The sequence below is a fragment of the Phaenicophaeus curvirostris genome, chromosome 4 (genome assembly GCF_032191515.1).
Source record: "Phaenicophaeus curvirostris isolate KB17595 chromosome 4, BPBGC_Pcur_1.0, whole genome shotgun sequence".
In the NCBI taxonomy this organism is placed as follows: Eukaryota; Metazoa; Chordata; class Aves; order Cuculiformes; family Cuculidae; genus Phaenicophaeus; species Phaenicophaeus curvirostris.
This window is the reverse complement of record NC_091395.1, coordinates 34,462,438-34,476,867: the sequence shown is the minus strand read 5'-3', so window position 1 is coordinate 34,476,867 and position 14,430 is coordinate 34,462,438. Positions and strand designations below refer to the sequence as shown.

Sequence of the window (14,430 nt, the reverse complement as noted above, 5' to 3'; positions counted from 1 at the left end):
GTAGAATCATAAACACTGAAAAAAAGGAGTTCACTAGTAACATTTATTCTTTACTCTTAAAAGTTTCCTATTTGAAACTGTAAAAACCCACTGAAAAGTAAACTCATGTCATATGCCAATGAATGTTCATTACAAATAATGATCATTATATGCATCTAGATTACTTGCCATCTTATGTCCCTGGCAATTAGTATCACATCTCTCATCTAAAATATTTGTTATTCTTCTTGGCTGAGTTTCCCTTCAAAACTGGAACAGTTTTCTTAAAAATCATGATCTCCCAGGCAAAATAAATTAAGTCTTGGAATTATGTCAAGACTTTAAACTGAAGACAAAGTTTCAAAACAGTCTTTGTGCAGAAATGAAAGTTATTTTCTTCCTTTAACTCACCTTTCTACCTATTGTTTCTCTGGGTGTTTCTGCCTGTAAATCAAACATATGCTCTTTTTCTTTATTCTGGAAGACTTCCAAAGACTGGGGGGAAGTCTTACAGGAAACCTTTCCAAAACATATTTCGGACTTGTTCTTCCTGTGCAGATAAAACCCCCAGATAAGTTTTAATACAGACTAACTGAAACTGAAAAACTGATATTTGGTTTGGGGCATTTATTTTTATATTAAAAGTTAGAAATTTGATGGCTATTTTTCCTGTTAGACTTTGCATCAAGAATTACTTCACTGTTACTTCTTTGTTTCTTTTGGTGAATTTCAGCTGTGAGAATAATTTGAGATTTATCTTTGGATAAATGTTTATTTGATCAAATCAGAATATATTGCATTCTGAAACTTCCTTATCAGATGGAAGTGAATGCAGTCTCTGCTTTTCTTGAAGTTTTCTGTATGACTTTGATTTGAAAACGTCCTTGAGTTACAAAAATAATCCAGAAGAAAAGACCTATACATACAAGAAAGATATGGCTTTAAATCTCCCTCAGGTACAGGCTCAGATTTTCCAGTGTCCTGGAATCTAAACGCATGTTTTATTAATATCTACCTATCTGTCTATCCATCTTGTGTGACTGTTGACATACCACACAATTGGAATCCATTCTTAGAATACTAGCAATTCAAATAATTGAGATTTTGTACCAGTGAAGTACCACAAATGAATTGTGCAGTGTCTGAAGTGATTGGCTCTGATTAAATTTCTTTCTGTTTTATTTCCTCCAGGGAGCACATGTTGGACTTCTGGCCTTTGTTAAATTATATATATTATATATATATAAAATCATCATTATGTGAAGTATGGTATTATATTATGAGAAGCTGTTGAGTTAGTATTTGACTTAATCTGGTGTTTGCTAGTTAAGTGGTTTGCATATACTATAATTACAACACCTTCCCTGTAGCTGTTTATAAGCTACATTGAAATGCTGCTTAACGAGGAAACAGAAGTAGATGATTATCAGTGCTTGAACCTAATTAGAGAAGCATGCTAATTTTTAAATTTACATCACAGCTTTTGCAGTACTCTCACATATTAGAAAATGCCCTGATTTTAATGAGATGAAAGTAGAAATTAATACAATCAAATCAGACAGTTGTTATTAGTCTAGAGGGATGCTGGTAATGTGGCTAGCAGCATGTGTGCATTCAAAATAGGCTTTAGAAACCGTATTAACACAGCCAAAAATGGAGGCAGAGGGAGAATGATTTATAACTCAAGGTATGTGTGTCTGCTTCTTTTCTTCTCCCCACAGTCTTATTGCTCCCTGACTTCCACAGAAGGTAAATATTATTGTTTCAACTCTTTCAGTGACAATGCTGAAAGAAACAATGCTTACATCAGTGAAATTTAAGACAGTACTCTTAAGGAGGCTAAATACTAACTTTTTCCAGTTTTCCCAGGAATTATTAATTCTTCTTATGCTATAGCCCTAATTAAATTACTGTGAAAATTTTGTTCTTGTCAGGCATGTAAACAATGGAGTACTAGGTTTGTTTCATAAATGTAGCAAGGGATTGACCTGGGACTCTGACGGTCCAGTGCACTCAGGCGGCGGAAACTTATTCTTTTATTTTCATTGCCACTATATGACATGCTCCATCTAAGAATATTATGATACCAAAATGCACACATATAACATTCCCCCCTTTCCAATTATTCAGAAAATTTTAATCAATTGAGGCAAGAAATTAGACTTAAATATTTACAAACTGAGATTTAATGAGTAAGTAGACATTTCAATCAATGACGAAGTATTCATCCTTGTATATACAGAGAGAAAAAAAATCATATATATTTCTATAGGTGAAAAAATATTTCTGAACTATTTTATAAATAGCTAAAATCTGAGAAGATAAAAATATTGTACTTTCTTGCAACATATTCAGTTGCATATATAAATGAGGAAAGAGAGTTTGGCCTCTTATTCTATTTCCTAAGAAAACATAAATTCTTTATGTCTTATAGATACACTTGAGTTGTAGATTCCTGAACTGAATTCCTGTTCTGAAAAATTCAAGATATAAATTAGCAGAGGCTTATGAGAGTGAAAAGAATTATATGAAGAAAGTCAGGTCCACCAAAATACACTTGGAACATGTAGATGAGAACTATCAGAAGGAAAAAACTGGCCCCTATTACTACATAACCAAAATCTTCCAAGCAGTGTTTCATGAAAAATCTTCAAAGCAGAGTGTTTATTCTATTGAATACTATTATTAGTGCTTATAGAACCAGACTAGATGGTAACATCTTCCCACAGTAGCTCTCATCCATTTCTTTGTTATTAGGGTGTGAATGTTTGAGATCTATCACTGCTCAAGATACAACACTAACCTTTTTTTCCCAAAAATAACTATTTCCAAATTTTTCTACATTTAAGAAAAGCCAAAAATAATTAGCATAAAACAATTATTTATCTATTTGATGATGTAAAAGGTGTTTGGTTGTACTGTTGGAAATGAATCCCTTGGGATGCCGTAATCTTCATAACTTCTCCATTTAAAGTATCATCTTCAATTATTGTTATTAGTCCCTCAGCAATTATTGATGGGCTAAAAAAAAAGAAGTTATTTCAGAATCATGATGTATTAGAATATGTGAAAAGAACAAGTAAAGACACTCAATATATACCCTGAAAACCTATATACCCTGAAAATGAATTAATCTGATATTTGACTAAATTTATTTTCAAGAATAGCACTAGTTATATGAATGTTTTGGGAGAGGAACTCAGTGTTCTAAATCAGAATGTACAATGTAAAGCGGCAACTTTACAAATCATCATTTGTTTGCTCTAGTTACTGGTAAATTCCTGTGGACATGAAGCTGCCACTGGGCTTCCTGTCAGAGTTTTCTCTGTCAGGGCAATGGGCAGAAGGAATCCTTACACAATCCTCTGCAGCTCTTTGCTGTTGATTTATTCTGTTTCTGTGGCAGGACTGACATACGAGTTAACGTAAGGAGAATTTTGTCACATGTGGTTTGCTGTGCTCAATAGATTCATTATATATATATATATAAAACGTATGAAAAGTGTGGGCAAAACAACACAATCACAATTTCCTTCAGGCAGAAGTATCTGAGCAGCTAATTGTTAGAGACTGAGATGGTGTTAAAAAAGCACTACTTTATGTTTGTCATGCTTTCACACTCTTTCTTAGCTGCTTTTAGTCTTTGTTGGCAGTACCATAAACGGGCTAGGTAATTCTTTCATCTGATCCACCACCATCGCTACAGTGCTCTTATGAATTTAGTCCATTTTTGTCAGTCTTGGTCTAATTTCTGTCTTGGCTTACTTGCAAATTTTGTGCAAATTCAGTGTACCTCACTGAATTCAACCTATACCTCACAACAGTTTTGTTTAAACAAATCAAACACCAAGGGCTATTAAAAACTAATACACTATCTTTAACATGGGAGTCTGGTTTACACTTTTCTGGGAAATGGAAATGCATAAAGGGAAATATCACTACATAGGTGATATTCTTAAAACAGACCGAGATGTCTGCCATTTGTTCCTTGTTTATAGGATAGCACGTTTGATAGACTTTTATCTGAGGCAGCATTCGCGTTTTATTTTAATTTTGCTGTAAGTGCTATTGCGTATGCTTGTTCTTCATCAACAAAGAGGCAAAAATCAACTATAACTGACTGGACTTACTCCATCACGCCATAGAACTGCATCATGTTTTTGATCTCATCCTTATATGAATAATATTGTCCCATATTCTCTTCTTTATCTATTGACTGAAGAATTGGTGTGTTCACAAACCCTGGACAAATTGTATTGAGTCTCACACCATAGTTTTCCATATTAGCAGCTAACTAGAAAAGAGGAAAAGTTAGACATCCATCATCAACATTTTAAAACAGTACTGTGTAAGTAATTTTTCAAAGAATGGTATTTACCATTAAGTACTTTACAGACTTGCCTAGTAAGCAAATTTTTTCATTGCTGATTGTTTTCTTTCAACAACTAAGTTTGAAGTACAGTTTCCCTAGTAATTGCACTAGATTACTAGAAAATACCATCTGTTTGCTGGAAGAACAAACCGACAAGAAATTTCAATGCAGCTTTCTTTCTTTTTTTCCTAATGTTTTTGGTTTTAGTGCTCTTGGCACATCTTCAACAGTATTCTAGAGTGATGATATAAGCAGAACCAAGTAAAAAAGGGTCACCCAAATGTATGCTTCCAATCTTATAAGAACTTTTTTGTTAAAAGAAAACTATCTGAAATCAAATCAAGATTTAACATTATGGTTGTATTTACCTCCCCTACATCAACAGAAATAGTGTCTGCCCCTAGAACTATAATGTTAACCTTTCCAGCTCCTCTATTATCCATGCCAAGGGATAAATCTACCACTGAGCATCTCTCCACAGGAAAGTCTCTGTGAACACCAGGAAAGAGGCAGGAGTTTTTTCAGGAAGCAGTTCAGGAACATGATGAAAACAAGCAGCACAAATTGTTCTGGGAATGGTAAGACCTTTCATTTGTGGTGCTACCAATGCCTGTGTGTAGCAAAGAAGTCTGATCAGCATCCAGGCATATGTATTGATCTATAAAAGCAGTTATTTGTGTGGAAAATTGGGATGTAGAATACGGATAAACTATCCAAATGATCATTTCAGGTACTTTATTCTAGAAATTAAATTGGAAATTTTATATGAGCAGACTAATTTTAAGCTTAGCCTCTGAAAGTGCTTCTGCCACATTATTTTATCTTACTGCTTGTTCAGTTTAATTAGAAAGTCTGGGAGTCAGAAGCTAAGGCTTCGTACATAGTCATACAGCATCTAACATGTCCCATCCTGAACTTTGCATTTTCAGGGTTTTAAGAGTTAGTAAGAACAAATAATGGTAAACATTTTTGTATTCAAGTCACTTTTTGTACACTTTACTGCCTATTTATCCTAAGCAAATGGGATATTATGTTAATGTTAAACAACTGGGATGTAGCTATGAAAATTATTTTTAAAGCTTGGATAAAAGATTGACTTTTGGGCTCCTTCAACTGTCCTTAGATTACTTTCTTCCATGCTCCCAAAGCCTCAAATCAGTCATAAACACACACATGCCTTACTTATTCCATCTTTGGATTTCCTTTGCGAAAGAAGGGATCCTCCACTGCTTCAGACACTTAGTTTTCTATAAGAAGATTGATTCCAATTGTGTGACAACAGAGAGGGAACATGAGAAACTCAGCAAGCTCCCAAAGAAATGCTGATACTCTTTTCAAAAACACATACTTACTGCTATTGACCGTGTGAATCCAATTACACCATGCTTTGTAGCACAGTACACAGGTTGGAATGCAGCAGGCATGAGTCCTTTAAAATAAAAAGGCAGCTAAATAAAGATGTTGGGTACACCTATTTATGATTATCTTAAACACACATATAGGCCTATAATGTAAAAAAGAAATGATGGATTTATAGAGATGCAACAAAATTAGTAAAAATTCCCAAATTATACTTTGTAATCTGAGGTAGGCTGGGAAAAGATATGAGATGAGGAGGCAAAAGAAAAGTAATAAAAAAGTATAGCTTTTAAGAGGAGAAGTTATATCTATGAAGTGTGACTTCATAGATATATTTTCTTCATAGTATATTTTCTGCCTGCTATGCAAACAGTTTCCACCATACAAAGACAGCTGAACTAGACCACATGGATGCTGTAGTTCCACCTGCAAGCTACGGTCTTGTGAATAACAAGCCACAGCCTGTACTAAAGTTAGAGGATAAAATTTGTCTGTGTTCCTGAATGTGGTTTTATAAAACTGGTTACTGGTTTTGATTCATTAATGTTTGGTTCTAATGGAAGTCATCTCAATTACTTTCTCAGATATATTTTTAAATTCTTCATTTTTTTTGTATTTAAGTAATATAATCAAGAAAGGGTGTGACATCTCAGTGGAAGTGAAGGATACACTACCTAACCTTAAATATAGATTTGCCAGAAAAATCATACATGGTAGAGATCTGCATGGGCTTTTTGCTCTGGAATCCATTTTGTTTGAAGAAAAAAAACCTCAGTAAGATAGCATAAAGCTCTAATTACAACCATGACAGTTTCAAGGTTTCATCCTGGCTTAAATGCTACATTGGCAATCCAGTGAAAACACCAATGTTGTTAGCACTGTTCAGTGCTGGGAAAGGAAGAACTTAACTGAGTGGCTGGTTGTTCCCTGAAACTTGTATTTATCTACTTAGCTTGGATTAATGTGCTGTGCTTCTGACAGAGAACTTGTTTTCTGAAAAATGTTTTTTTGTGTTGTCTTCTCTGTGTTGTGATTGCAACACAGGCTTAATATCCCTCTGTTTGGTAACTTATGATGATCATCATAATTCTTCAAATAACTAGAAACGTTGGAATATTAGCACATTAGAAATATTATTTTCTCAAACCGCTGAATAGTTTAACATGTTTGAAACAAAAACCCAATCCCAATAAGGCTGCAGTTAACAGACATCCAAAAGATAAAATCTACTGGGAAACATAGTAAGGCAAATTACTTGTTACTTGAAAGGGAAGAGAAACAAAGTCAAGAAATAAACAGAGGAAGGGGACAGCTCAAAATAATGAAGTGGAATAACGTTCAAAGACTTACTTAAATGTCAAAAGACAGCAGGAATAACTAGGCAGAAAGGGAGGGACAAATAACTCTTTGTTGGAATGAAAGCATTAAAACCTTTTTTTTTTTTCCTAAGGAAAATTATTATTTTTGCTGAAATGGAGAACCAAGAAGAAATCAATTGACTGACTTGGAGCCAAAGCCATGACAAAGATGACCAGAGGGATGTTAATCCCTCGCCCAAAATGATGACAGTCCTGTTTTACTTCTGTTCCCAGATTTGGTACACAGAACCACAGCGTGGAATTTCCTGCTCTCAGCCAGTCCTTGCCCCTGGGAGCACTGAACGTCTGTTAGCGATGTGACTGAGGGACTCTGCTAGTTCTGTTCAATATCTTTATCAATGACCTGGATGGAGGGATTGAATTTACCCTTAGTAAATTCATGGATGACCCTAAACTGGGAGGAACTGTCAATCTGCTTGAGGCTAGGGAGGCTCTACAAAGGGATCTGAATAGGCTGGATTGATGGGTTGAGACCGATGGGATGAGGTTTACCAAGGCAAGGGGAGGTTTAGGCTGGACATTAGGAAAAAATTCTTCACAGAAAGGGTCATTGGGCACTGGAACAGGCTGCCCAGGGAGGTGGTTGAGTCACCTTCCCTGGAGGTGTTTAAGGCACGGGTGGACGAGGTGCTAAGGGGAATGGTTTAGTGTTTGATAGGAATGGTTGGACTCGATGATCCAGTGGGTCTCTTCCAACCTGGTTATTCTATGATTCTATGATTCTAAGGCAAAGTGCAGAATCCTGCCCTTGGGACACAACAACCCCATGGAGTGCTAAGGACTTGGGGATGAGTGGCTGAAAGCTGCCTGGTGGAGAAGGACCTGGGGGTGTTCATTGACAGCTGACTGAATATGAGCCAGCAGTGTGCCCAGAAGGCCAAGAAGGCCAATAGCACCTGGGCCTGTATCAGAAAAATAATGGCCAGCAGGACCACAGAAGTGATTCTGTCCCCGTAGTCAGCACTGGTGAGGCCACACCTCAAATACTGTGTTCAGTTTTGGGCCCCTCACTACAAGAAAGACATTTAGGTCCTGCAGCATGTCCAGAGAAGAGCAATGAATCTGGTGAAGGGGCTGGAGAATCAAGTCTTACAAGGAGCTGCTGAGGAAAAGGAGGCTGAGGGGAGACCTTTTCACTGGCTACAACTACCTGAAATGAGGTTGTAGAGAGGTGAGCGTTGTTCTCTTCTCCCAGGTGACAGGTTATAGGACAAGAGGGAATGGCCTCAAGCTGTGCTAGGGGAGATTCAGATTAGACATTAGGAAAAATTTCTTCACCAAAAAGGATTATCAGGCATTGGAACACGCTGCCCAGGGAACTGGTTGAATCACCATTCTGCAGGTATTTAAAAAACGGGTGGATGAAGTGCTTAGGGATATGATCTAGTAGTGGAGAGGTATGGTTGGGCTTGATCACCTCAGAGGTTTTTTCCAACCTAGTGATTCTATGATTCTGTGGTTCTATAAAGTCTTGAATTTACTCAGTGATGTTAACCATATGCTTAGTTTTGTTCTTGTATTATATATAGGATCAGGTCCTAAAGAAGCATTTTTGCTGTGAGGGATACTTCAAGTATTTATTTTTGGCTGAAGCTTTCTAATAGGAAGAGGACAAATTGGTTGCCTATGAGTGCTTGAAGTTGAGTGTAATTAACCACCAATATAGCTGTACAACAGAAAGATATTCAGATACACTAAACATTGAACAACCTCTGATAAAAAGCTAGCATAGTCTGTTGATAAATATCCTACTAGTTTTTAAGCCCTCTATGAATTCTGGAATTTTTTTTTAATCCTGCTAGAATTCAGATAGACACAAATGCAGTTTTACCTTCTTGGAAGTATGAAGGCTATAAAAAGAAGAGTGCATGCACAGACATGAATTCCCTTTCCCACTTTCCTTAGTGTAAGTGTAGAGATAATGCTAAATTTAATTATGTAAATAATCTCAGGAGTTAAATTTAGTTTGGTCTGGTTTTTCTGTTGTTTGTAACTATTCTGTTAAACAAAATTTAAATTAATGTATTTACCTTCCTAGACAAGAAATTTTGGAACATTTTACTCTTTAAAATTGAACTGAAGTTTATTACAATACAAAAACCTGCAGCCATTGGCATTTATGAGACAAGTTGGCAGTAAAATGTTTCCCATTATCTCAATTGTTTAGTGGCAGTACATCTTCTTGATATGAAAGTACAAATACCATAAAATTAAGAAAGTTTTATAGCTTTCACATGCAGTATATTAGGAGTTGGGTGCTTGCTGCATGTCTTTACATATTTCTCTCGCTTTCGCATTTAGTCCTGTATTGTGGAGACTCTAAAGAAAGGAAGATTCAATACTGGAAATTAAGGCTGAACGCTCTGGCTTTCATCCAGCTGAAAGAATACGTTAAGCATCCACTTCATAGGAAGCATTTAAGTAGTTTTGTGGGTGTTTGGAAATATAAATCAGTAAGACTTGATTCTGTCTCTAGTTGATATCAGTAGCATAGTTACCATGGTGAAGGACTGGAAACTAATAGGTAAAGCTAATATTATTGAACGTTTCATAGGCACTAAAAATAACTCTTCTTGCTGCTCAAGACAACACAAAAATATTTGCTGTCTGCAGAGTGTATCTGATAAAATTGCATAGAGAACCTGGACAGGAGACCTCAAAACCACTCAGAAGTTTAATGATCAACAGAAGCTAGCTCTGAGAAAAGAAAACACTAGGAGAGAATGTTAAACAAACCAATGGCAGTTCTCCTTTTATCTATGGAATAAACTGTGGGACTTAGACCTTCAGACCTGAAAGTACAATTTGAGTCACAAACTACAAAAGTAGTAAATAAATAAACTATAAAAATTAGTCTATATCAGCTTTTCTAATGTGTTTTTTCTTATGACTGTTGAAAAAATTTCTAAATACAAGATATATAAAAGCAAACAAAGCAAAGAGCACTTCGGTTTTGACAGGTCTCTACAATCATTATGGCACAATGTTACCATTAAAAAAGTAAGTAAAATGGCACATATAAGCCCTTATCAAAGCCAAGCTGTTAGGTCTTAAAATCAATTTTTTTTGTGTGTTTATTTGAGACTAGTTTGAAACAGAATCAAACACTTGTTCCCCCTGCCCTTGCTTAAGCACTGCATGAACATCAGCACTTCTGTGAAAATGTTTAATATTTTACTTGTGCTGATGAACTCTTGTACTGTAATAACAGTTGCCTTCAGGTTAATTTGGTCCCAATAGAATGTTCATTTGAAGCAATGAAGATAAACTTACTGGCATCAGTAGGCAATACATTACGCAGTATTGGAAGTGCTGACTTAAAGGTACACGGAGACTTTTTATAAAACCACACACATATATGAGTGAGGCATGTGCACATATTAAGTCAGATCGTCATGATCCACATGTATTTTGTTGATATTTGTTGATTTGTTGATAGCGTGAAATTATCACAAAAGCCAGGGTTTACAAGACAATTTAATAGTACTCAGAACATTCACACCTATTGGGCGCTAATCCCCATTCACACTCAGGAACTATGGCCACTCCTGTCTTACTGGCTTTTTATTGTTAAACACATAGGAATACCATGCAATAAAATTACTATAATTTGATATTCTTCAGGGATAGAAAAGAAAGCATTGAAAATCCAAATGTAAACCAGCATACATATTATTTTTCCCAGCCAGTATAACAGTAGCAAGAGAGGACAAACTCTACAGTCAAACAAGACAATGCAAGCATTTCCTCACATTTTTTTTTGAGGAAGCATGGCAGGTGACATAATTCTCTATTTACCCTTTCCCCTTCAGTTGTGCTTTTTTGCTATGAGCCCAGCCACTGCAATATGTTTACCTACAGGAAAGGGAGAAGGATTCTGCCTCACAACTGAGCAGTAATAACTCTGACTGACTTAGAAGCCATATAATTCTGTTTTCGTGTCAATAAAAGGAAACGCAATTAAAGAATAGATAAGTAGTCAGCAAAAAATGTGCTAGCTTAAGTCCAGTGAAACATGGACAAATTTTATGGCTTCTCAAGCAGAAGTAGATCACATCTGAGAGGACTTGGAGCACAGACAGAGTTTGTGTATGAAAATCTTCATTAATAGAGTAGATACAGTTTAATCTTAAACATTCCAACAGTTATGCTCCTATAGAGTCAAATGGAGGACCTGCTACTGCTTCCTCGCTTTCTGTGAAAAAAGATTATCTACCTATGTACATAATGTTTCAGCAGTGTTAATAGAATAGCGTTGAATAAGCATAATGAATTGAGATTAGTTAGATTTTTGCTCAGCGTGTGGCAGTACCTGAAACTAACTATTCACATCATGCTCAAGGTTATTAAATATGAGACTGATAGCTTAGGAAAATTATCGTATTTTTCATTGAACTGAGTTTTAAAAAGCAAACGAATGTTCAGGTTCTTCGATATTACTTCGGTCACTATGATGAAAAGTAAGTCAAAATGTGAATAAACAGTGAAGAGCCATAAGAAAGAAGAAAAAGTAAGACTGATCAGTATGATTCATTTACTTTAGAAACAAACCAGTGAGTAAAAAGTGTTTATATAGAAAAATATTCTTACCTGCCAAAGAGGAGATATTAATGATCACTCCTCCATCCCCTCCATGTCCTTTTCTCATGTATTCTAGGCCAAGGTAAGTTCCTCTAATCACAGATGTCTGACAGAGTGGGAAAGGGATGATGATATTCAAAACACGTTTCTTTTGTGCTCCTAAAAGCTGAATATTGCTTTAACTGTGGTGCCTATAACCTGTATTGCTCTACGGGTGGTGTTATTTATACTTGCAACACAATAACTTCAGAAGCACAATTGAAATGCATAGAAATATTAGCAGCTTAATTATTTTTCTTATTAGATTGTTGGTAATCAAACTGAAACGTTACAATGTGAAATAAATGCTGTGAAGGAAACAAAATATATAATTTATATATGAAATACACAATTTATCTGAGGATATAAATTGTGGATGAACTGAATCAGTTCCCAGTATTTTTATTCAGACAAACTGCTCTACATTATAAAAAAATGTATAGACCAAATCTGAAGGTAACACTAACACTTATAACTCCATTTGACTCAAGGCATGAGGTCCCTTATTAGGATTAAGTTCTGTTTTATATTTCTGGTCCCTCAATATTAAAAATCTGTATTCTTTTCTGACTGAAGTTACTGGAGTTTTGCCATTCATTTCAAAAGAAGATTCACCCAAACAGAGAAATACAGATAACGTAAAAAAGCATTTAAGATGTGTGAAACATGGTGTTAGCATAATATTAGCTGCAGAATGTGATTTTTTTATTTTTTTAAAGATATTTGAGGAAGAAAATTTTACGGCCAACTGTATAGTCTTGATTCCTTGAGATCTGTTTATGAACCCAATTGCATTCAGAACTTCTGCTGGGATTCATCTTGCCAAACTTCAGACATTTAAACTGAGACATCTAAAGATACTTTGAGCCTGGGGTTATCAGCCTCCTAAACAAATCAAGTGTTTGGGTCTTTCCCAGAGACTTTACCAAGTGATAATTCAAAGGCAGCAGAGAGCGCTTCTAAGAGAAGATAGTAACTTCAGTGAAATGTTGCATTAGTGATGAGTTTCATAATTATTTACTTATTTTATAAGAGCTCTCCATAATCAGTTCACATTTGATTTACAAATTCTGCTTAAGATGAACAAATGCATTCAGTTACTTTTATTTTTCTGGAACTATTACTTCAGTTTTAAAATGAGAACTCCATTTGTATTTTCCTACTGTTTATCACTATCTATTTTTTTACTCAAATAAATTAAGATATTCAAAAGATGAACTGGTCCAACAAGCATGTTCACATCTGAGCACAACTATTTCCCTGAGAGTTTCAACCAGGGAAGGTCTACAGAATTGTGAATCATGGAGAAGGAAATCTCCCAAAGTAATAAAATAGTAAAAAAAGAAAAGTCTGTATATGACTGAAACCTAATGATTAGTAGCTAGATGTACTGGAAAGAAAAAGCTTTTAAAATCAGAACATTAAGTTATATAAATTCCCAAACCAAAATTGGAATAATTTAAAGAAATGTATGAAATTTCACTTTTATTATCTGATATTTTTAGATATACATGCTATAAAACATAAAGTAAACGTCCTAATTCAACTTCAGTTGCCCTTCATGCTTACCGGTTTTAACATGAGTCAGATTTAGAAGACTGCATGTCCTGCTGTATTAATATTTCTTTTTGTTACTCAAGTAAAATGAAGTTTAGCTGTCTATTGACAGAGACAGAACAACTTGAGACCACATTACCAAGTTCACTTTGCAATTTTGATAAAGAATTAGGGTTTTGTTTTGTTTGTTTTCTATAGTTGCCGCATTTCATGCTGTTTTTTTCAATAATATATTTTCAGTATATCAGCTTCCTGGAATAATGTAAAAAAAAAAAAAAAGAATATTTCAAAATTCTGAAATAACACTTCAAACTTTTCTTAAACAAAAAATTCCAATTAAAAACTGTTTTGTTTTTTTTTCCTGGAAAGTTTTGTCTTAAATAATATACTTTAAAAAATGTTTTGTTTCATATCAAAAGAATATTATTGATTAAATATATTAACAGGAACTTTCCAAAGAGCTGTCTTTAGTGGCTTGTAAAATCCTAAACTAAACCTAACTTCTCTAACATGTCCTGCAAAGTTTCAGAGCCTTTAGAAATCACAGAATCACAGAATCACAGAATAACCAGGTTGGAAGAGATCCACCGGATCATCGAGTCCAACTGTTCCTATCAAAATGTAGTCAAGTGTTGTTCAATGTTGATTGTCACATGTAAATTTTAAAAATTTTATTGAAAACCAAAATTGTTAATGCCCAGTAGTCTTGCTGTAAGATATACTTATTCTGCACATAAAATCATTAGCAGCTCAATTGCAATTAGACTTAGACTTAAGGGTGGGTGCTGTTTTTTAATGTACACATATGATAGATTGTAAACAAAACATTTTAGAAAGGTAGAGGTTAATGCTGTCTATGGAGAACAGGTGTAGGTCTTATCATGCCCTTGAGCTGTGACTCAGCCTGCTGAACATAAAAAAGAGAATTCCCCTTAGGATGATTAGAAGGAAATCAGCTGGAGAAGGAAGTAGCTTAGGGCTCCTTGAGGATTTTTCTTTTTATCCAGCCTTCTTAATCAAAGAGATAATAGAGCTACACTAGCTAAACTACAATTATAAGACAAGGTAAAAGTGAGTAGGTTGACTCTCCTACTGAAATCATTGTACTGCTCTTTTTTCTCTCTAGACTCCATTAACACGGCATTTCTTCAAGTGGCTTAGGAA

The 14,430-nt window shown here is 35.1% G+C and overlaps 1 protein-coding gene across 2 annotated transcripts in view; it reads right to left on the bottom strand.

Moving 5' to 3' along the window:
* Positions 1 to 14,430, bottom strand: part of HPGD (15-hydroxyprostaglandin dehydrogenase) — a 56,503-nt gene that overhangs the window by 29,322 nt on the left and 12,751 nt on the right. Inside the window, exons 4-7 of one of the 2 annotated variants that reach the window (XM_069855759.1) lie at positions 11,680 to 11,776; positions 5,704 to 5,780; positions 4,110 to 4,273; positions 2,023 to 3,000 (exon numbers count right to left, since the gene is read on the bottom strand). In XM_069855759.1, the coding sequence (XP_069711860.1) occupies positions 2,862 to 3,000; positions 4,110 to 4,273; positions 5,704 to 5,780; positions 11,680 to 11,776 (477 nt within the window). In that variant the 3' untranslated portion in view covers positions 2,023 to 2,861. Of the gene's footprint in view, positions 1 to 2,022; positions 3,001 to 4,109; positions 4,274 to 5,703; positions 5,781 to 11,679; positions 11,777 to 14,430 lie in introns of those variants that run through there. The other variant, XM_069855760.1, reaches the window with a different exon arrangement.